Here is a 24,285-nt window from a genome sequence, read left to right as displayed (position 1 = left end):
CAGAATTTTTTAAAAATACAAAGGCTATTTTGGTAAGATTAAGAAAGACAAGAAAGAGAATCACACACAAAGCAGAGATTAAAAGCAGCATATGCAAATATCTCACAAAACTCTTTGGCAAAAAATTGGAAACCTAAAAGAAATGGATCATTTATTTCCAAAACCGCCCCAGAAGAGGCAAACTTTAACAGGGCAATTATTACAGATGGGTTTCAGAAGGTGATAAAAACTATTACTACAAAAGGAACTAGGGCGAGAAAGGTTCACAGCTCAGTTTTATTTAGCTATCCTTTATTCCAATGTTACTTTACCAATATAGAATGCCCTAGGGAAAGACTGAAAACTCCTCAATACATTAAATAAAGCCAGCATAACCTTAATATCAAAAGTGATAAAGTTTTTAAAAAATAATATTATGGGCCAATCTTACTCATAAAAATAGATGAAAATATTCTAGGGCAACCCCCTTTGGGTCCCCTCCCTTTGTTGGGAGCTCAGTTTTCACTCTATTAAATCTTGCAACTGCACTCTCTTGTGGTCTGTGTTTGTTATGGCTCGAGCTGAGCTTTCGCTCGCCGTCCACCACTGCTGTTTGCCGCCATCCCAGACCCGCTGTTGACTTCCACCCCTCCGGATCCGGCGGGGTGTCCGCTGTGCTGCTGCTCCCGACAGGGCCAAAGGCTTGCCATTGTTCCTTCACAGCTAAGTGCCCAGGTTCGTCCTAATCAAGCTGAACACTAGTTGCCGGGTTCCACGGTTCTCTTCCGTGACCCACGGCTTCTAAAGGAGCTATAATACTCAAAGCATGGTCCAAGAATGTGGCTTCTTGGAAATATTGATGCTCCATCGTATAGGAGTTTTTCTAAAGGAAACCCCATTTTCACCACCCACACCCATTTGCCCCTGCACTTCAAGCCATACTTTTCAATCCCTGTATCTTTAACCTCCTTGTTAAGTTTGTCTCTTCCAGAATCGAAGCTGTAAAACTACAAATCGTTCTTCAAATGGAGCCCCAAATGCGGTCCATGATTAAGATCTACTGTGGACCCCTGGACCAGCCTGCTAGCCCATGCTCTGATGTTAATGATATTGAAGGCACCCCTCCCGAGGAAATCTCAACCCTGCACGACCCCTATTACACCCCAATTCAGCAGGAAGCAGTTAAAAGCGGTCGTCGGCCAACCTCCCCAACAGCACTTGAGTTTTTTGCTGTTGTGAGGGGGACTGAGAGACAGGACTACCGGGATTTCCTAGGCCGACTAAGAATTCCTAAGCCTAGCTGGGAAGGTGACCACACCCACCTTTAAACACTGGCTTGTAACTCAGCTCACACCCAACCAATCAAGTAGTAAAGAGGCTCACTAAAATACATATTAGGCTAAAGCAGGGAGGTAAAGAAAGAGTCAAATCATCTATCGCCTGAGAGCACAGGGGGAGGGACAATGATCGGGATATAAACCAGGCATTCGAGCAGGGAGCGACAACCCCTTTTGGTCCTCTTCCATTTTATGGGAGCCCCGTTTTCATTCTATTAAATCTTGCAACTGCAAATAATAATAAATTTAAATAAAATATGAAAAAAACAAATTCAGTAATTTTTGAAAGAATAGTAAGCTATCCAAAGAAGGTTAATTTTAAAAATGCAAAGGGCAATTAAGAAAAAAAAAATTCTTTTTATTTTTTTTTTGTGACCACCACCTCTCCCTCTCGTCTCAACCACCTGAGTTAACTGGGTTTACAGGCATGTGCCAGCATGCCAAGCTAATTTTTGTATTTTTTGTAGAGATACAGTTTTGCCGTGTTGCCCAGGCTGCTCTTGAACTCCTGAGCTCAAGGCCCACCTTGGCCTCCCAAAGAGATGGGATTACTGGCATAAGCCAATGCATCCGGCCAGAAAAATTATTTTTAACCTAAAATGTATCAACATAATGCATCACACCAAGAAATTAAAGGTCTTAAGGACCCTTATTACGATAGCTAAATAAAACTGAGCTGTAAACCTTTCTGGTCCTAAATTAAAGATGCCAAGATGGCACAGGATAAAATCTGACAATCATCCCTCCTAAAAACTCTAACAGAATCTCTAATAGGATCAACCTCCTTAAATATAATATCCTAAATAGCAAAACACTAAACCTATTTCAGAGGAAATCAGAAACTAGACAGAAATCACTGCAATCCTTATTGCTTAACACTATACTGGAGGTTCTAAAGCAGTGGTTCTCAACTGGGGAGAATCTGGAAATTGTATGGTGGCATTTCTGACATCTGGGGTGGACATACTGGCATTTAGTAGTCATTGGTCAGAAATGCTATTCAAAAGACAAAAACTGCCCAATTTAAAAGTAAGCAAATATAATGAAGAGCAATACATATACAAGTAAACACAAATGACCAAATAAACTATGAAAAGATTCTCTCATTGTTCATGGTGAGAAAAATATAAAGTAAAATAGCCGTAAAATAGCAAGTAATTCTCATCTGATGGGAAAAAAAAAATTACAAGTTGAAATGCAAAAAGTTATGGGCTTTTTAAAAAGTAATCTGGGCCAGGCGCGGTGGCTCACGCCTGTAATCCCAACACTCTGGGAGGCCGAGGCGGGCGTATCGCAAGTTCAGGAGATCGAGACCATCCTGGCTAACACAGTGAAACCCCGTCTCGACAAAAAATACAAAAAATTAGCCAGGCATGGTTGCAGGCGCCTATAGTCCCAGCTACTCAGGAGGCTGAGGCAGGAGAATGGCGTGAGGCAGGAGAATGGCGTGAACCCGGGAGGCAGATTCAAAAAAAAAAAAAAAAGTAATCTGATTATTTATTTAGAGACAGAGTCTTGCTTTGCTGCCCAGGCTGGAGTGCAGTGGCATGACCTCAGCTCACTGCAACCTCCACCTCCAGGGTTCAAGTGATTCTCCTGCCTCAGCCTCCTGAGTAGCTGGGACTACAAGTGCCTGCCACCATGCCTGGCTTATTTTTGTATTTTTAGTAGAGGTGGGGCTTCACCATGTTGCCCGTTGGTCTCAAACTCCTGACCTCAAGCGATCCTCCCACCTCAGCCTCCCAAAGTGCTGGGATTATGGCGTGAGTCACTGTGCCTGGCCATAAATTTTTTTAAATATGTATTTTGTTCCAGCAATTCCAACCTTGATGAGACTTATCAAGACAAAAGCACCAGTATATAAAACAAAGCATATTCACAAGGATGTTTATAGTATTATTGCTCACAATAGTAAAACACTGAACACAAACTGCAATTCAATTCTGACAAACAAGGTAAAGAGGCTCTTGCTCTATCAGATATCTACACATAGTACCAAAAGAATAAAGACTGGTATTCATAGAGAAAAAGCACGATACAATAGACTAAGGGACCTTGCAATAGACCCATGCACACGTGGAAATTAAATACATTACAAATTAGTAATAAACAGACTATTCAATAAGTAGCATTCAGACAACCAGTTACTCATTTTGAAAAAAGAAAACAGGATCTCTTTCATCACGCTGAACAGCAAAATCAATTTCAGGTAGATTAAAGTCCTAAACATAGAAAAGCTTTTAGAAGACCGTATTCAAGAACTGAACATGACCAAAGGGTGGAGAAGAATTTCTTCAATTTAAAAATAGTAGAGAACGTAAAGAAATAGATGAATATGCTTGACATTAAAAGTGACAATTTTTGTCCATCAAAATCTGTAATCAAAAAAAGAAGAAATATCACAGACTGGGATGAAAATACTGTACTTACAATTCATATAACCGACAAAAGAATTTGAAGTCAGATTAGATAAATCTGGCCAGGTGCAGTGGCTCACACCTATAATCACTGGACTCTGGGAGGCTGAGATGGGAGGATCACCTGAAGCCAAGAGTTCAAGACTAGCCTGGGCAACACAGCAAGACCTCATCTCTATAAAAAATAAAATATTTTTATAAAGAAAAAAAGAAAAAGAGCCTGTAGATCAATACAAAAAAGGAAAAAAAAAATCTTGATTAAAAAAAGACACAAAGGACCTGCACAGGCAATTGATAGATGACATACTGGAATATGCACTTAAAAAAGTAAACAGACGCATAACCTCAACAGTGAGAGATAAATTACAGTAATGACATGACATAATTCACATTATTTTGGCAAAAGGCTTAATGTCTACCGACCTTACAGGTTGGCAAGAAGGTGGCACTATACGAAATAGTATTTGATGCGGAGAAATCCTAAGGTAGTATACTCACTTTGGAGAATCATTTGGCAATATCTAGTAGAGCTGAATTACTGTAATACACTACAACACAGAAATCCCACTTCTGGGTAAATGGGCTAACCCAGAAACACTCTTGACGATGTATCTAAGGATGAAGTTTTATAACACAAAATAATAACTAGTTTAGGAATATAGACAGAAGCACTGAAAGCACATTATAGGAAAGATAAATACCAAGTTCAGGATGTGGGGAAGAGAGAAGAAAATGATCAGAGAGAGTAAACAGATAACTATATTGACGCCTTATTTCTAAAGCTGGTTAATGGGTGCAAAGGAATCCTTTATACCTTTTTGTAAGCCTCACTGATCTCAAAACAACCTTTTTTTATTTTTATTTTTATTTTTTGAGTCAGGGTCTTGCTGTGTTGCCCAGGCCAGAATGCAGCCTCCCAAGTGGCTGGGACCAGAGGTGTGAATCATCACGTCTGGCTTAATTAATTTATTTTTTGTAGATATGGGGTCTCTCTACACTGTTCAGACTGGTCTCAAACCTCAGGGCTCAAGCCATTCTCTTGCCTTGGCATCCCAACGTGTTGAGCGGGGGATTACAGGACTGAGTCACAGCACCCGACCTCAAAACAAACTAAAAAAAAACAATTTACTTCTTAATATAAAACTAAGTTACTTTCTAAAGTTCTTTTTGCTTAAAATATGAAGAGTAACTATTAATTAAATCTCAACGTAGTAAGGTAAAGGTGACCCAGAAAAGAAAAGATGCCATTTAGCTCTCTTCTAGCTAGTCAGCATGACATGTTATAATGAAAAATTAAAACGAGACATGAAGAGCTAATTCAAGGAGGCAGAAGTCACTTTTCAAGAATAGAAAGTAGGCTGGGCACGGTGGCTCACACCTGGTGGCGCCCAGCAATTTGGGAGGCTGAGGTGAGTGGATCACTTGAGGCCAGGAGTTTAAGACCAGCCTGGCCAACATGGCGAAACCCCATCACTACTGAAAATACAAAAATTAGCCCAGCATGGGGGTGCACACCTGTAGTCCCAGCTACTCAGGAGGCTGAGGCACGAGAATTGCTTGAACCTGGGAGGCAGAGGTTGCAGTGAGCCGAGATCACACCACTATACTCCAGCCTGGGTGGCAGAGCAAGATTCCATCAGAAAAAAAAAAGTAGAAAGTAAAATTAATATAACCAATATCTTTCAAATCTTCACTGTGTTCTTACTCTATCATGTACTCTGAATAAGCCACCATATTGAATTTCATGCTTATCAATATTCCACCTTTAGTTTTACTAAATGTCTGTATTTCCAACACTGCATTGTTTAGTTTTGCATATATTTAAATTTTATATAAATGAAATACATGTATTCTCTTCTTTGACTTGCCTTTTTAGATGAACATTATGTTTCTGAGATTCATCCATGTGGTTATAGATCTCAGAGAGATAAGTAGGGATGACATCACCTAGGGCCTGGTAGCCAGGGCAAGAACTTAAGATTTTTCTGGGAATGCAACTGGGGAGCTATTGGAGGAATTTTGTTTGTTTTTGTTTTTGAGACAGGCTGGAGTGTAGTGGTATGATCGTATGATCATGGCTCACTGCAGCCTCGACCTCCCAGGCTCAGGCAATCTTTCTGCCTTAGCTTCCTGAGTAGCTGGGACCACAGGTGCATGCCACCATGACCAGCTAATTTTTTTTTTTTTTCTTTTTGAGACAGTCTCACTCTGTCGCCCAGGCTGGAGTACAGTAGGGCAATCTTGACTCACTGCAACCTCTGCCTCCTGGTTCAAGAGATTCTCATGCCTCTGCCTCCCGAGTAGCTGGGACTAAACAGGCATGTGCCACTGTACCTGGTTAACTTTATATTTTTAGTAGAGATGGGGTTTCACCATATTAGCCAGGCTAGTCTTGAACTCCTGGCCTCAAGTGATCCATCCACCTTGGCCTATGAAAGTGCTGGAATTACAGGTTTGGGCCACCAAGCCTGGCCCCAGATAATTTATTTTTATATTTTGTAGAGACAGGGTCTTCCCCTCTATTACCCAGGCTGGCTTTGAACCTTGAGCTCAGGATGATCTTCCTGCCTCAGCTTCCCAAAGTGTTGGGATTACCAGTGTGAGCCATGGTTCCTGGCCCTATTAGAGGATTTTGAGCGAGAGTTGATTTGACTTGCAATGTAAAAGCATCCATCATACCACTGTGGTGTTAGGAAGAGATTAGGAGGGAAGAATAGAAGCAAGAAGACCCCTTAAGGGGCTACTATAGGTAATCCAAATAAGAGAAGATGGTATTAGGAGTAGAGATGGTAAAAATTGGTAAGATTTGGAAACATTCTGAGAGTAGAGATTTCAAAGGGTTCCTGACAATTTGAATATGAGGTATAAGAGAAGAGAGGGACCAGGATGTCTCTAAGGATTTGGGTCTAAATCAGAAAAACAGAGCTGTCATTAAGCAAGACAGACAGGCTGGAAGTGGTGGCTCTCATCTATCATCCCACAAGTTTAGAAGGCCAATGCATGAGGATTGCTTGAGCCCAGGAGTTTGAAAACAGCCTGAGCAACATAGGGAGACCATATCTCTACAAAAAAAATGTAAAAAATTAGCCCGGTGTGGGGTGTGGTGGCTCATGCCTGTAATTCCAGCACTCTGGGAGGCCGAGGCAGGCAGATCACCTGAGGTCAGAGGTTTGAGACCAGCCTGGCCAACATGGTGAAACTCCGTCTCTACTAAAAATAAAAAAATTAGCTGGGCATGGTGGCAGGTGCCTGTAGTCCTAGCTACTCAGGAGGCTGAGGCAGGAGAATCGCTTGAACTCGTGAGGTGGAGGTTGCAGTGAGGGAGCTGAGATTGCACCACTGCACTCCAGCCTGGGTGACAGAGTGAGGCTCTTGTTTCAAAAAATAAAAAATAAAATAATTAGCCGGGCATGGTGGCATGTGCCTGTGGTCTCGGCTACTTGAGAGGCTGAGGCAGGAGGACTGCTTCAGCCCGGGAGGTTGAAGCTGTAGTGAGCTGTGATCCTGCCACTGTACTCCAGCTTGGGTGACAGGCAAGACCCCATCATTCACTCACTCATACATACATAAGAATAAAATGATAAGGAGATAACTACGGGTAGAACACATTGTAAGGATTTCAGTTTTGGAGATACTGAGTAAGCAATTCCTTATATAAACCTGGAGTTGGAGCAGGGAAAAAAGTCTAAATTGGAGATAGAAATTTGGAAATAATTAACATACAAACGGTATTTAAAGTCATGAGCTGTACAAGATTACTAAGAAAGTGATATAAACAGAGAAGAGGAGGATAAAAACCCAAAGCCTAAGCTCTGATGTACCTGAACAATAAGAGATCTGAGAAAATACATATTTAAGAAAATCAAAATCAGCAATCTTGTTTGGACCAATGGGTAAAATGGGTTAAGACATCTTATAGTTGGCCGGGCGCGGTGGCTCACGCCTGTAATCCCAGCACTTTGGGAGGCCGAGGCGGGCGGATCACAAGGTCAGGAGATTGAGACCACGGTGAAACCCCGTCTCTACTAAAAATACAAAAAAAAATTAGCCGGGCGCGGTTGTGGGCGCCTGTAGTCCCAGCTACTCGGGAGGCTGAGGCAGGAGAACGGTGTGAACCCGGGAGGCGGAGCTTGCAGTGAGCCGAGATAGCGCCACTGCACTCCAGCCTGGGCCGCAGAGTGAGACTCCGTCTCAAAAAAAAAAACAAACAAACAAACAAAAAAAGACATCTTATAGGAACTCTGATTATATACAAAATAAGTATATCACCGAAGAGGGAATCTCTAACTCCTATCAGACATCCAATACATGTGTAAACTGGGTTACGAATTGAGAATGGGTGAAGGCAGATTTAATATGATTCAGTGAAACAGAATTATATTACTAGAAAAATAACTCGAGTTTAATTACATTGATGGCATGTGTAAAAATCGTATTTACATGTAAAAGGAAACACGTTTTTCAACTTATTAAGAAAGTGTATAGTTACACACAAATGAATACTCACTGGACAAGTTATAATGTCACTCTATATACTAGAAAGATATTTGTATTATTTTTACCTAATGAGCAGTTGCTTTGCATTCTCCCATCTGTTGAACAACGTAACATGGTGCCAACCACACGGCCTCCCACGACAATGACACGTACATCCCGTCCATGAGACTCTTTAACATACTTCTGGAACAGGTATGGTGCTTCATGGCGAATAAGATGGCTTAGATCAGCCAAATGGTGCTTATCTCGAGCCAAGAAAACAGCTTTACCTACGATTGAAAAGAATAAAAATACATGTTAAGTCATCAATTGTGGGCAGATGATACCTATTATCTGAATCTTCTTGTATCACAATCTGCTGTTTCAGAATCAATTACACTTTTTTTTTTTAAGTTTTCCTTGTTAGAACTGTTTTAACAGTGAAATAATACAAAAATATATAAAGACAAGGTAAATAATCTCCTTTTACCACTCCCCAAACTCATGTTTCATGACAAACTAAAATTTATTTTGATATATGTTGTGAGGCAGCGGTCTAGATTTGTACTTCTCCAGGTTAGCCAATAATGTCAACCTCATTCACTAGCAAAACTTTTTATCTCTGAATTAAAACATATGTGTGATATATTATTATACAATATACTAATATACTATATTAGGATATAGTAATATAGCAGTATGTTACCTCAATTTATTTCTGAATTCTCTAGCCTGTTCCACTGCTCTATTTGTCTATTTTTGTGCCAATGGAAGTCGCTGTTTTAGATATATGGTTCTAAATTCCTCCCATGGTGGGGAAGGGAAAGGAGGGATACTGAATCTACGTCACTTCTGGCTGAATCTAGGAGGGCTTGTGATTGCTCCAAACAAGAGAATATAGCAGAATTAATTCTATTATGACTTATGAAGGTAGACCATAAACGGTCATACAGCTTCTTTGTTCACTTTAGCATTCACCGAAGGAGGCCTGAGACTCTTGGCTGCCCTACTGGAGAAGCCAAATATAAAGAATCCAGTCAACAGTTCCAGCTGAACTCTGATCCAGCCATCCCTGCCAAAACACAAAATATGTCACTGTACTCAGATTGATGTATCATTTTATGCCTTAAAATTCTATCTTAGGCTGGGCGCAGCGGCTCACGCCTGTAATACCAACACTTGGGGAGGCCGAGGCAGGTGGATCACCAGAGGTCAGGAGTTCAAGACCAGTCTGGCCAACATGATGAAACCCTGTCTCTACTAAAAATACAAAAAACAAAGTAGCTGGGCGTGGTGGCAGATGCCTGTAATGCCAGCTACTTGGGAGGCTGAGGCAGGAGAATTGCTTGAACCTGGGAGACAGAGGTTGCAGTGAGCTGAGATCACACCACTGCACTCCAGACTGGGCAACAAGAGCAAAACTCCATCTCATTTAAAAAAAAAAAAAAAAAAAAAAGTCTACCTTAATCCAAAATCATTAAGATATTTTCATATAACATCTTATAAAGTGTTAATAGTTTTACCTTATTCGTTTAAGTCTTCAAACTATTATATCTTTAGAGGGGGATGACTGGAGTTAGTGATCTAAGGTCTTATATTGTTTCTTTGCATTTTTTTTAGACAGAGTCTGGCTCTACTGCCCAGGTTGGAGTTCAGTGGCATGATCTCGGCTCACTGCAACCTCTGCCTCCCGGGTTCAAGCCACTTTCCTGCCTCAGCCTCATGAGTAGCTGGGATTACAGGCGTATGCCACCACATCTGGCTAATTTTTGTATTTTTAGTAGAGGCGAAGTTTCATCACATTGGACAGCTGGTCTTGAACTCCTGACCTCAGGTGATCCACCTGCCTTAGCCTCCCAAAGTGCTGGGATTACGGGTGGTCCTTATATTATTGAGGAAGATACAGACAGGTCTAACTTGAGACTCAGTCTAAGTATGTATGTTAAAATCTCTAGGTAACCACTAAACAGAAATAGCTTTTAACCAAACTGAACAACTCATAGTAGCCTTCTGTAAGTCTGAGGTATCATGCACCTAACAATTTCCCTCTAATTATTCTTCAAAGTCACTCATATTAATAAGCAAGAATAGTTTCAAAACTATATACCTTACCAACAACTCATACACACCTCTATGACCCCGCGTATTCTTTACTACCATTGGGAACTCCAGTACTTCTGCTTCATCAATCATTTTAGCAAAATTTTCATGGCCACCTGGTTTGAGCAATAAAAAAATTTAAGACAAACAGCAGCAGAAGTGTTTTGTGATCAATTTTATCTACACTAAAGACAACCAACAGCACAAGGAAGTTGAAGGTAAGAGCCTGATGGCTTTCTTTTTTTTCTTGGAGAAAGTATGTATAAGTTGAAAATATAACTGAATATCAGTTTAAAACAATACCTTGTAAAACAAATAGCTCCCTTAACCTATACATATTCTGATGTCTAACTTAAGTATCTTTCAGCTAAACAGAGTTTCCTAATTCTATGCCATTTCTCATGTTTTTATCCTTATTATTCTCCCACACAAATAATAGAAGCCCCAAGATTTACTTTAATATATTCAATTCCCTGCTTGGATTAAGAAACTGAAGAATTAGTTGGTTAAGATCTATCCAAGGTTGAAGAGATGCTGCACACACTGACACACTCCTCTTTATTACCAACAAACACACACACCCCAATTTTTTTGGTCTCCATTATTAATCAGAGTTCTTTCTACACTGGGGTAACTCAGCATCCTGGGTTAAGTCTCCTTTCTCACTCTTTTTATTGACCAAAAACAAATGACACAATAACAAAATTAGAGCAAAAATAGACTGTAGCTACAAAAATCAGCACGATGAGAGAGAAAAGTTGAGACAGGATAAAGTTCATTAAACAAGTGAAATATGAGTAATTTGTAGCTTTGCAAAATTATGATGACTTGGTCACCAAATTTTAATCCTTCATCAATAGAACAAAGGTAATACTTGTTAATTTGGTTAGCCTTTTTTCCCTTCTTTCCATTCTCATAAAATCAACATTGTACAATCATGTTATAAACTATTAAGATCCCCAAAGCATTAAAAACACAGAATTCTCAACTTACATTAATTCTGTCTCCTCCTATGCAATTGCTAAAAACGGAAACCGTGTCCACGCATGCCATACAGGCTTGGTGAGGGTTGGGGAGGAAGAGTTCCTTTCTTTAAAATATTAACAATAAGGAGAGGACAAGGGTTCCTTTGTAAAGCCTCATTAAATCTCCAAGCATTCTTCTGGATATTTGAAGAAACACCTTTATGGAAAACTCTGCACTAATTTAAGTTTGGTCTTTTCCAAACAAGAGAATTAAAGGCAGGAAATACATTAGCAAAATGTTGTTTAGAGCAGTGTTACTCAGAATGTGGTCCTGCAACCTGTGCCTGTATAGGACTTGTTCACTACTGTTATGCGGTCAGATAAATACAAAAGGGTAGGCAGCAGAAGCTTTTATAGCAATCTGGCACTGCTGTGATTGTTTTATTATATTTTACACGAGTATTAATCTACCACAGATTGATCTTTAAAAAAAAAACAAAAAACCCCTTTTACCAGAAGTTTGAAAGCACTGTTTTAAAGCATACCTACTAAAGTGTTACTTTCTTTAAAAACATTAAAATATTTGCGTTATCAAAATGGTAATGAAGAAAACGAAAAATTAATGTCATAAAATTCTATTATCTTTTACCACAGAGGTTGGCAAACTAAGGCCTACGGGTCAAATTTGACCTATTGGCTGTTTTTATAATAAAGTTTCATTGGAACAAAACTACTCATTTGTTTAAGCATTGTCTATAGCAGCTTTCATGTTACAACAGCATTACTGAGGGTTACCAGAGAACTCATGGCTTGTAAAACCTAAAATACTTTTAATCTTGAAAGTTTGTTAACCCTATTTTCCCCCATAATATGAAACAAATCTTAAGATATGATTTGTAATTAGCCTGTCCAGTGTGTTAAAACTGAAAGTCACTTCTATAAGATGTTCTTTCATGTCTGTAAATTTATCCTATTAAACTATCCGTGGTTAATATTTAGGCTATGCATGCTCTTTAGTAGGCTCACCATAAGAGAAAGTATCTGGCAGAGGAACACCATGGCCAGCTAACTCTTGAAATGTCCAGAACTTATTAACGCAGTTCAGGATGGCTTGAGGTCGGTTCATTAACCGGCATCCCATCTTCTCTAGATGGCGCAAAACAGTGATGTCACTATCACTCTGCACCCAAGGGGTTGGTACTCTGACTACCACCACTTGTGGGTAGGCAGTGATTAGCTCTCCATTGATCCGCAGACCTGAAATACATAAAAACAAGGCCAAAACCATTAGAGGGAAATACACAATAAAATAGAGAAATAGTAATATGCCATAGAGGAACAGTAATATGCCAAAGTTTGGATCATAAAATGAAATGTACTATTTTGTTAATATTAAATTGGGATGGAGATATTCCTCTGTAAGAAAAAAGAAAATTTAATTAGAAAAATCTCTGGTTAAAGAAATTATAGTACACACCACTACAATGAATTACCACATAGCCATTAAAAAGAATGTCATAAACATGTATGTTCAGAGATGAACAAATGCCCAGATACATAATGTTGAGTTTTTATTTTAAAGGGCAAATCTGAGAAAAGGTTTTATTTGTGCATACACATAAAAAATACCTATATGGGCCGGGTGCAGTGGCTCACACCTATAATCCCAACACTTTGGGATGCCAAGGCGGGCAGATCACGAGGTTAAGAGATCGAGGCCATCCTGGCCAACGTGGTGAAACCCCAACTCTACTAAAAATACAAAAACTAACTGGGTGTGGTGGCAGGCGCCTCTAATCTCAGCTACTTGGGAGGCTGAGGCAGGAGAATCACTTGAACCAGGGAGATGGGGGTTGCAGTGACCCGAGATCGCACCACTGCACTCCAGCCTGGTGACACAGAGAGACTCAAAATAAATAAATAAATAAATAAATAAATCTAAGTGGTTTAACAATTTAACTGGCTTCCTATGAATGTGACTGGGTGGCAAGGCAGGAAGAGGAAGGTTGAAGAGAAAATTTTAATATTGTGCTCCATGTAATTCTCTATATTATGTTTTGTATGCTTTTTAAAAAAGTGAGAACATATGTCTCTATAATGAAAAAAGAAAATTTTTTAAGAGAAAAGTTTCTTGAATATTTACCCAATACCATTCTACTTAGGGAGACCCCAAATAATACACAAACAAGGTATTTATATGAGTTGCTTCTTTTTGAGACAAAGTCTCACTGTCACCTAGGCTGGAATGCAGTGGCTGGTCTCAGCTTACTGCAACCTCTGCTTCCTGGGTTCAAGCAATTCTCCTACCCCAGCCTCCCAAGTGGCTGGTACTACAGGCGTCTGCCACTACGCCTGGCTTTTTTGTATTTTTAGTAGAGACGGAGTTTCACCACGTTGGCCAGGATGGTCTCAAACTCCTGACCTAATGATCCACCTGCCTTGGCTTCCCAAAATGCTTACAGGCATATCACCGCGCCTGCCCCGGCTTCTTAAACTCTATTTTCATTAAAAAAATATATACTACATATATATATAAAATATATATAGTGTATATATAAATTTTATGTGTATATATATGCATACACACACACACACACACACACACACACACACACACACACACACACAGAGTAATCCCACATTGTCTGTGGGGAACGTTTCAAGACCCTCAATGGATGCTTGGAACTGTGGAAAGCCTAAACTGAGAACTATATATACTGTACTTTTTCCTATACACACATACCTGTGATAAAGTTTAATTTATAAATTAGGCACAGTAAGAAATAGTAACTAGTAATAAAACTGGACAATTATAACAATTACTGTAATAAGATTTATGTAAATGTGGTCCCTTTCTCTCAAAATCTTATTATACTGTACCATGGGTAACTAAAAACAGCATGCAAAACCATGGGAAGCAAAACTGTGGCTAGGGAGGACTACTACACTTGTTTAAAACATTCAAACACAAAAATACAGAACATATTCACCTTCCATACAACATTCTAGGTACTTAACGTTATTAGTACGTATTTTCCCTACTGTCATCTAAGTATACAGAAACATATATAGATATATAATCACTTAAAATTATTGGCCGGGAGTGGCGGCTCATACCTGTAATCCCAGCACTTTGGGAGGCAGAGGCAGGTGTATCACATGAGGCTGGGAGTTCGAGACCAGCCTGGCCAACATGGTGAAACCCCATCACTACTAAAAATACAAAAATTAGCCAGGTGTGGTGGTGCATGCCTGTAATCTCAGCTACTTGGGAGGCTAAGGCTGGAGAATCTCTTGAACCCAGGAGGCGGAGGTTGCGGTGAGCTGAGATTGCACCACTGCACTCCAGCCTGGACAATAGAGTGAGACTCTATCTCAAAAAAAAAAAAAAAAAAAAAAAAAAAAAAAATCAGAGACATCTTTCTGTATCAGAGCATATATAGCTTTATTTCAATACTTTAGGTGGGCTGAATGGATTACATTTTATAGATACACCATATGATCAATTCCTTACTAATAACTGATACTCGGCCGGGCGCGGTGGCTCAAGCCTGTAATCCCAGCACTTTGGGAGGCCAAGGCGGGCGGATCACGAGGTCAGGAGATCGAGACCATCCTGGCTAACAACATGAAACCCCGTCTCTACTAAAAAATACAAAAAATTAGCCAGGTGCGGTGGCGGGCACCTGTAGTCCCAGCTACTCAGGAGGCTGAGGCAGGAGAATGGCGAGAACCCGGGGGGGCGTGGAGCTTGCAGTGAGCCGAGATTGTGCCACTGCACTCCAGCCTGGGCGACAGAGCAAGACTCCCTATCAAAAACAAAAACAAAAACAAAAAAAACTGATATTCATTCATCCAGTAAATATTAAGTACTATGTGTCAGATTCTTTTCTATATGGTCAAAATAGATTGATAAATAAGATAAGGTCCTTGCTTTCAAGAAGCTTTCTAGTGGGAGACAGACACTAATTTTTATGGTATTAACTTTTAAACACGGTAGTAGTTCTGATGGAAGAAAAATCAGGGAGGTAGAATTAATGGCAAAATTAAGGCACAAACCATGAGCCGAGGGTGTGTGTGTTTAAAAAAAAAGAGAAAGGACAATTCAAATGTAAGGCAGAGCACAAATCACGGGGCAAAAATGTTAACAATATGTGTGTGTGTGTCTCTGTGACTTGTATTGATGTACAGTAAAAGATATGGCTGGTCAGGTAAAGTGTCAAATATGCAAAGCCATATGATCTGAACTAAAGAGTTTATATCTGTTCTGATTAGGAATTGAGAGTCTGTGCTGGATATTGCCTGCTGATAGTCCATGCCATCCCATCTTTTAATTATTCCCCTGTATGTATAGCAGGGAATAGAAGCATATTCTATATACTCCTCTGCCAACAGAATTCCATCTTGAGAATCTACCAACAAGATGACAATTACACGAAATTTTGGCCAGGCTTACTCTGCAAACCCAGCACTCTGGGAGACAGAAGGAAGAGGATTGCTTGAGACCAAGAGTTCGAAACTAGCCTAGGCAACATGAGATCTTCATCTCTAAAAAAAAAATACTTAAAAAAATTAGCCTGGTGTGGTTGTGTGTATCTGTAGCCCTAGTTACTCAGAAGGCTGAGGTAGGAGGATAATTTGAGTCCAGGAGCTTAAGACTGCAGTGACCTATGATCAATCTGGATGACAAAGACCCTGACCCTAAAAGCGAAAAAAGGTTTTATTTGAAGGTGAAAAAAGTAGAAATTATTCTCCAGGACCACCATGGATAGGTATGTGGTCATCAGCAGATGTGAGGTTTGCCTGTGGCTAACACCATTCTCCTCACAATCATTTGCTACAAGCATCTTGATATTTTTTTTTTTTTGAGACGGAGTCTCACTCTGTCGCCCAGGCTGGAGTGCAGTGGCACAATCTTGGGTCACTGCAACCTCCGCCTCCTGGGTTCAAGCGATTCTCCTGCCTCAGTCTCCTGAGTAGCTGGGACTACAGGCATGCACCACCACGCCCCGCTGCCTTTTTGTATTTTTTAGAGATGGGGTTTCACAATGTTGGCCAGGCTGGTCTCGAACTCCTGACCTCAGGTGATCTGCCCACCTCAGCCTCCCAAAGTGCTGGGATTACAGGCATGAGCTACTGCTCCCGGCCCTTGATATCATTTCTTAGGCTTTAGCAGTGACTTGCCTAGATAAGCAAATCCAAAGAGCATTCTAAAAATTGAAAAAAAGCCTCGGTGCCAGTTTGAGGATGAAAAATTTTGAGATAAGGATACAGAGAATGGGAATGTTAAGAAGGGAAGCTGGTTTGGGGCAGAAGATGTTGGATTTGGATCTAGATAGGAAAGACTTTGGTAATGACATAAGGATTTTAAAGTAGAATTACTGTACTTGAAATGTAGACTGGAACTATACATATATGTATACAGTCATATTGGTGGAGTGAAAGCTGTATATTCATATTTAAATATTAATTTATGGGGCCAGGCACAGTGGCTCATGCCTGTAATCCCAGCACTTTAGGAAGCCGAGGTGGGTGGATCACCTGAGGTCAGGAGTTCGAAACCAGTCTGGCCAACATGGTGAAACCCTGTCTCTACTAAAAATAGAACAATTAGCCAGGCATAGTGGCAGGTGTCTGTAATCCCAGCTACTCCAGAGGCTGAGGCAGGAGAATCGCTTATACCTAGGAGGCGGAGGTTGCAGTGCGCTGAGATCAAGCCACTGCACTCCAGCCTCGGTGACAGAGTGAAATTCCTTGTCAAAAAAAAAAAAGAGCTGGGTGCAGTGGCTCACACATGTAATCCCAGCACTTCAGGAGGCTGAGATGGGCAGATCACCTGAGGTCAGGAGTTCAAGACCAGCCTGACCAATATGGAGAAACCCCATCTCTACTAAAAATAAAAAAATTAGCCAGGCGTGGTGGCTCATGCATAAAATCCCAGCCACTTGAGAGGCTGAGGCAGAAGAATCGCTTGAATCAGGGAGGCGGAGGTTGCAGTGAGCAGAGATCATGCCATTGCATTCCAGCCTGGGTAACAAGAGTAAAACTCCATTTCAAAAAAAAAAAAATATTCACTTATGGGAATCAGCCTGAGAATAGCTAAAGAAATAAGAATATGTAAGTTGAAAATATGAAAGTAAAAAAGAGACACCAAGGACCTCAATAAGAGCCAGGGTAAAACTTAAAGGGAAAAAGTCAGTTAAAAAAAAAAAAAATAGCAAGGCCAGCCACAGTGGCTCACGCCTATAATCCCAGCCCTTTAGGAAGCTGAGGTGGGCAAATCACTTGAGGTCAGGAGTTCAAGACTAGTTGGCCAACATGGCAAAACCCGTCTCTACTAAAAATACAAAAATTACACAAGGACGGAAAACCAAACACTGCATATTCTCACTCACAGGTGGGAGTTGAACAATGAGAACACATGGACACAGGGCGGGAAACATCACACACTGGGGCTTGTCGTGGGGTGGGGGACTGGGGGAGGGATAGCATTAGGAGAAATACTTAATGTAAATGACCAGTTGATGGGTGCAGCAAACCAACGTGGCACATGTATACCTAGGTAACAAACCTGCATGTTGACACATGTACCCTAGAACTTTAAGTACAATAATAAAAAAAAAAAAAGAAAGAATTATCTTAAAAAAATACAAAAATTAGGCATGGTGGCACACACCTGTAATTCTAACTACTTGGGAGGATGAGGCAGGAGGTATGCTTGAACCCAGGAGGCGGAGGTTGAAGTGAGCAGAGATTGTGCCACTGCACTCCATACTAAGCAACAGAGCGAGACTCCGTCTCAAAAAAATTAAAAAAAAATTAAAAAGTTAAAAAAACCAGCAAAATCTAGAATTATTAAATAGCATTACAAAAAATAAGAAAATCAGGAGAGAACAACCAAAACCATTAAATGAAAGAAACAAAGCAAGCTTTGAGAAAAGCTTGAGTTATAAGGAAGACAATGTAAACTGTCAAGAAAAAATTCAACCATTATTACCCTATCATTATGTTAACCTGGAAATAACTTTTGCTGTTTTTTAAAAATGGGATAAAGATGCAAAAAACTGTTCCACTCTCCAGTATAAATAGTCTATTTGTTGCCACCGGAAAATGGGAGTGCTCTAACCCAAAGTATAGTTGGATCTGCACAGTGCACTATGGGGGTATTAGTGAGGATGGAAAGAAATTCAACGCCTCCTCTAACAAATACCTGATGTTATTCTAGGAAAGCAGAAGGGATCCAAGGCTGGAAAGATGAATGTGAGCCAAAAAGGCAAAGTCACATCTCTTAGGATTCTGCCTTATGAGCTACTGATCTCTTGAGCACTCACCAAATATCACTCATACCTTTGATGTAGAGCTTGTAAATGGATATAAGAGAACGGTTTCTTCCCTCAGACCCATGTTATTTAGTAAACAGAAGCACATAGTTGTTTGAAGAACTTTATCCACGATTCCATTACTCACTGTAAAAACATGTATTCCAACTGAATGTGCTTTGTTTTTAACCCCATCTCCTCTAACATATATTGTTTTTTAAATAAACATCTTAAATCCCGACTTATAAAATTTTTCATCTAGCTTGTTGACTTAATACTGAAATTAAGATTTCGGTACAAATATTTTAGATATAAGTTTTGGATGAGGTGTATAATAAAGTGCTCACATAACAATAAGATTAATAAGTTAACCCTAGAACAGCAATGGGGTGGGGAAGCAATCTTTCTTCCTTTTTTATTAGGATATAAAAGGTATTGTGTATTAAAAGGTGCTTTTGCCAAAGCAGAGTGATACAGTGTTAAGGGCTGATTATGCTCCAGTCTGAATGGTAACAATCTCTCCTTCCCCATAATTAAGTGGGGGGAACTTCTCAGATGACCTACTATAAACTTCTGTGTTTTGAAAGCAGAGTTTGGCTATACTCTTAACAATAGTAAGCACTAGTGGTTTTCTTCCCAGGAATTGAGGAACAGAAAAATGGCAGCCTCTTCATTACTGATATTTACTTTTATTCCATCCTTGAGCGTTCCAGATGATTTTTTAGGACTTCTGGAATTTTTTTTTTTTTTTTTTTTCTGAGACAGACTCTTGCTCTGTCACCCAGGCTGGAGTGCAGTGGTGCAATCTCAGCTCACAGTAACCTCTGCCTTCTTGGTGCAAACAATTCTCTTGCCTCAGCCTCCCAAGCAGCTGGGATTACAGACGAGTATCACCACGCCTGGCTAATTTTTGTATTTTTAGTAGAGACAGGGTTTCCCCACGTTGGCCAGGCTGGTCTCCAACTCCTGACTTCGGGTGATCCGCCCGCCTCCGCCTCCAAAAGTGCTGAAATTACAGGCATGAGCCACCCCGCCTGGCTGGACTTCTGAAATCTTTTGAAAGCTTATAGTATTTTCAGATTTTTAACTAAAAGTTTCAAGTAAAGTTGCTGTTTGTATAAAATTAAAAGCCCACACAATCTTTGTGTCAAAAATTAAGGAAGCACTCAAAGACTAATGGAGATGTGTTATAAGGACACAGGAGACAACCTGGAGGTGTTCCCACTAGCTAAATTTGAGATGATCTGGCAATCAAAAAAGAACTGGTAACACAATGAGTATAAAAAGTCCATGAATCCACAATGAATATGGAGAAACGGTAAAAAAGCCCCATTTGGTACCTCAGGAGGGGATTATTACAGATGCTCCTCGAAGTCAAGTAGCATACTGAACGTTTATCACTTCTATCTACACCACTGTAAAGCTGAAAAATCTTACATTAGACCACTGTAAATCAGAGACTATCTGTACATAAATCCTTATTCCCAAAACTAGTAAAGCGGGAAAATTACATTTACTTAACCTTTCTTTTCAGGAGGCACTATAGTTCATCACTAGTAGAGAAAACTCTTTTAGAAAAGAATGTGAACTAATAAATCACTAATAGTGACACAGACTCTCATTTTGTGCTTCTGTTTGTCTGTACTATGAAGTACATACCATCCACTGAAGTAATTTTTTGTCTAAACTGTGTAACCTGGATATAATCGAGCCAATTTACACAAAACTCTAGGAGGCAAACATCAAAAGGAAATGATCAAACAACTGCAGAATGTGAGACATTTTAAGTGTTCTGATCACTTCATGTCATTGCAGAAATAAAGATGCAGAGGCCAGGTGCACTGGCTCACGCCTGTAATCCCAGCACTTTGGGAGGCTGAGGCAGGCAGATCACCTGAGGTCAGGAGTTCAAGACCAGCCTAGGTAACATGGTGAAGCCTCACAGCTGAGTGTGGTGGCGCATACCTGTAATCCCATCTACGAGGGAGGCTGCAGTGAGCCAAGATCACACCACTGCACTCCAGCCTGGGCCACAGGGTGAGATTCTGTCTCGAAAAAAAAAAAAATAATCATAATAAAAATAAATAAAAAATAAAGAGATGGGGAGATTGTTTTAGATTTAAAAGACTAAGCAAACATTACAACCAAACGCAATGCATGAACCTTACCAGAGCTGATCTGAAAAGACTAACCAAAAAAAGACATTTTGGAATCAACTAAGAAAATCTGATTCAAGAGCATATGTTAGATAATATTAGAGAGTTGATAATTTTCTTAGGTGTGCTAATGGATTATATAGATTATATAGGTAACCTTTTTTTTGGATGGACATATTGAAGTATTTAGGAGTGAAATGACACAAAGATGGCTATTTGAAAAGTTAATGCCCTCCCAAAAAAGTTTTGCATGTATATATATGAACAAGAAGATATGAAAGAATTATGATAAAAGGTTCCTGTTAAACTCAATCTCTAAGTAGCAAAAATATACTTGCTTATCATTCCATTCTTTCAGATTTTCTGTTCACTTAAAACCTTCCCACAAAGAAAATTCTAAACCTAGGTGTCTTTCAAAGGTGATTTCCATTAGACATTCAAGGAAGAAATAATACCAAATCTATACATTTTTCCAGAAAAGAGGGAACAACAACAAAGCGTGCTCCAGCCTGTTTTATGAAGCCAAAATACGTTAGCAGAAAAACTGACAACGACATTTCAAATGGAGTTGTAAACCAATCTCACGAACATAAATGTAAAAATCTTCAACAAAATATTAAGACATTCTATACAGCAATATAAATAATCATAAACAAGGTAGGTTGTAAAGTTCAAAGTTGAAAAACCACTCAGGTAATTCATGTTCACAGAAAAGAGAGAAAAAAATCCTTTTTATTCATTCACTAAAAGGATAAAAACTGATAAAATTCAACAACCATTCAGTTTGCCCTTTTTCAAAGTGGACTAGGGGCCTAGACTTTTCTTGCTGTGATTTGAGTCACATATTGTTACAATTTCTGTTTCTCACAGGATAGATTAACTTGATTTTTTATTCTTATTGTCTTGTCAGGGACAAAAACATCCTTCTTTTTTTTTTTTTTGAGATGGAGTCTCACTCTGTACAAAATACAATCAGCAACAAAAAGTTAGAAATGAAAAAATCGTAATTGTGTCATTTACAATAGCAGCAAAACCCATAAAATTCACAGGAATAAGATACAGCTAATGAAAGATGTATAAGATCTCTGAGGATAGAATTACAAAACATTATTAGAGACATTAAAGATGATGAGAGGGACAGATCATGTTTACAGATAGGAAGATGGTATAGTATGAATATTTTTTTCCCAAAGTAATCTATAGATACAGTTTCAGTGAAAATTCCAAGTGACATTTTTGTGGAACTTTGACAAGTTGATTCTAATATATATATGCAAAGAATCATAACTAGACAAACATTCTTGAAAAAAGAGGGCTTATTCTACTGGATGTCACTATAAAGCTACAGTAATTAAGTCAGTGTAGTATTGGTACAAAGGACAATTAAAAAAAAAAAAAAAAAAAAAAAGAAAGAAAGAAAACAAATAGTCCAGAAATCCCAGCTATTACTTGATTCATTGGAACGGTAACACTGGAAAGCAAAGGGCAAAGGTCAGTCTCCTTTGTAAAATGCTGAGACAACCAAATATTCAAGTGCAAAGAAACCATTGTAACAATAATAGGTTTTACTGCCTGATGCACACGGCAGGTTAATATGCTGAGATATCAGGTTGCAGCAGAGAAAGTTTTGTCACAGGGTCACCAAAGGAGGAGATGGGCAGGAACCTCAAATTTGTCTCCCTAAGGAGTCTGGGATTAGAGTTTTGGAGTTGGCCAAAGTGTGGGGATCGCTGATGGTTTCAACATTACCACCTATAACCCATGAGTAAGATACCTATCATTAGCCATAAAAATTAATTCCAGGTGGATTGTAAATTTATATATTTACAGCTAAACTATAAAACCTCTAAAACATAACACAGGGGAGTTTCTTCATAATCTCAAGATAGAGATGGATTTCTTAAACACAGCGTAACCATAAACAATAAGAGTTGGATTACATTAAATCCATCTATTTGTCAAGACACTATTGAGAAAGATAAAGGCAAGCAACAGATGAGACATTTAAAACAGTAAAACAATCAGACAATCCAATAACAAAATGGACACGAAAGTTGAATAGGCACTTTATCAATAAGGATACCAAACAAATATGTGAAGATACTCAATCTCATCAGTGAGTTGGGATACATAAAATAAAACCACAATTAGATACTATTTTGCACCCACTAGAATAGTTAAAAACAAAAGACCATTAAACAAGTGTTTATGTGAAACCATTATAGTCCCATAAATCAAGGAAAAAAAAAAGGAAACAAGTATGTGGTTTAAGAATAAACGCCTCTTATTCACTAAGAAGAGAAGTGAACGTCCTTAATCTGGTAAAGGGTTACTTGAAAAAAAAAAAAATCTACATTTTTAAACATCAGATTTATTTACTAGAACAAATCACAGCACTCCCTTTAAGATTGGGCATAATAGGCTGGGCGCAGTGGCTCAAGCCTGTAATCCCAGCACTTTGGGAGGCCGAGACGGGCGGATCACGAGGTCAGGAGATCGAGACCATCCTGGCTAACACAGTGAAACCCCGTCTCTATTAAGAAATACAAAAAACTAGCTGGGCGAGGTGGCAGGCGCCTGTAGTTCCAGCTAGTCGGGAGGCTGAGGCCGGAGAATGGCGTGAACCCGGGAGGCGGAGCTTGCAGTGAGCTGAGATCTGGCCACTGCACTCCAGCCTGGGTGACAGAGCGAGACTCCGTCTCAAAAAAAAAAAAAAAAAAAAAAAAGATTGGGCATAATAAAGAGTGTATGTACTATTACCACTTTCGTTCAACATTATGCTGGAGGTCCTACTGAATCCATCAAGGTAAGAAAAACAAAAGGCATAGAAGCTAATCATTTACAAAATATATGACCATGTGCATCACAACTCCTAGAGAATCTAGTGAAGAAAAAAATAAGGGACAGAACCATATTTATATTACACCACTTTGCATGCAGGAAAAGGGAGGAAATATGAACATGTTCCAAACTCTGAAGACAGACTTTCTGAGTCTGAATTCTGGCTCTACTACTTAAAAGCTTTCTGATTTGGGGCAAACAATTTAAGCAATCTGCCCCATAGGATTATTAAAAGAATAAAATGAGTTAATGTTTTGAATAGTCCTACAAGTGTTTATAAAAGAAATATAATTTTATAACTGGAATTCTAAAACCTGAGATAAATTATCTTTCTTTTTCTAGCTCAACTTAGTAAGTACACCCATGACCTCTCAGACAATAGTCTTACAGAATCAGATCACCCAATTTCACAACTGCCAAAAGTACTCTGCATAAACAGTTGAATATTATTTTCTATCAACAGTTAATAACAGTATCACTTACTGAGTATTTACTATGTGTCAGATTCCACACCAGAGCATTTTATACACATCAAGTAATCCTAGGCACAACATTATAAAATACAATAGTCTCCTCTTATCTGCAGGGGATACATTCCAACACCCCCAGTGGATGCCTGAAACCACTAATAGTACCAAACCCTTTTCCTTCTTCATGATTTCATGGATAGAAGATTCAATCTTATTACATAGATC

General features: G+C 39.3%; 1 protein-coding gene across 9 annotated transcripts in view; it reads right to left on the bottom strand.

Annotated features, from left to right (window-relative positions):
* The window catches only part of RIMKLB (ribosomal modification protein rimK like family member B), an 88,587-nt gene that overhangs the window by 14,973 nt on the left and 49,329 nt on the right, over window positions 1-24,285 (bottom strand). For 8 of the 9 annotated variants that reach the window (XM_050749550.1, XM_050749552.1, XM_050749557.1 and 5 more), the window contains exons 1-3: window positions 12,301-12,577; window positions 10,339-10,425; window positions 8,296-8,499 (exon numbers count right to left, since the gene is read on the bottom strand). In XM_050749550.1, coding sequence (XP_050605507.1) covers window positions 8,296-8,499; window positions 10,339-10,425; window positions 12,301-12,562 — 553 coding nt within the window. In that variant the 5' untranslated portion in view covers window positions 12,563-12,577. Of the gene's footprint in view, window positions 1-8,295; window positions 8,500-10,338; window positions 10,426-12,300; window positions 12,578-24,285 lie in introns of those variants that run through there. The other variant, XM_050749559.1, reaches the window with a different exon arrangement.

Source organism: Macaca thibetana, chromosome 11, assembly GCF_024542745.1.
Source record: "Macaca thibetana thibetana isolate TM-01 chromosome 11, ASM2454274v1, whole genome shotgun sequence".
Lineage (NCBI taxonomy): Eukaryota > Metazoa > Chordata > Mammalia > Primates > Cercopithecidae > Macaca > Macaca thibetana.
The sequence above is the reverse complement of the archived record's forward strand: the minus strand, read 5'-3'. Positions and strand labels throughout refer to the sequence as shown.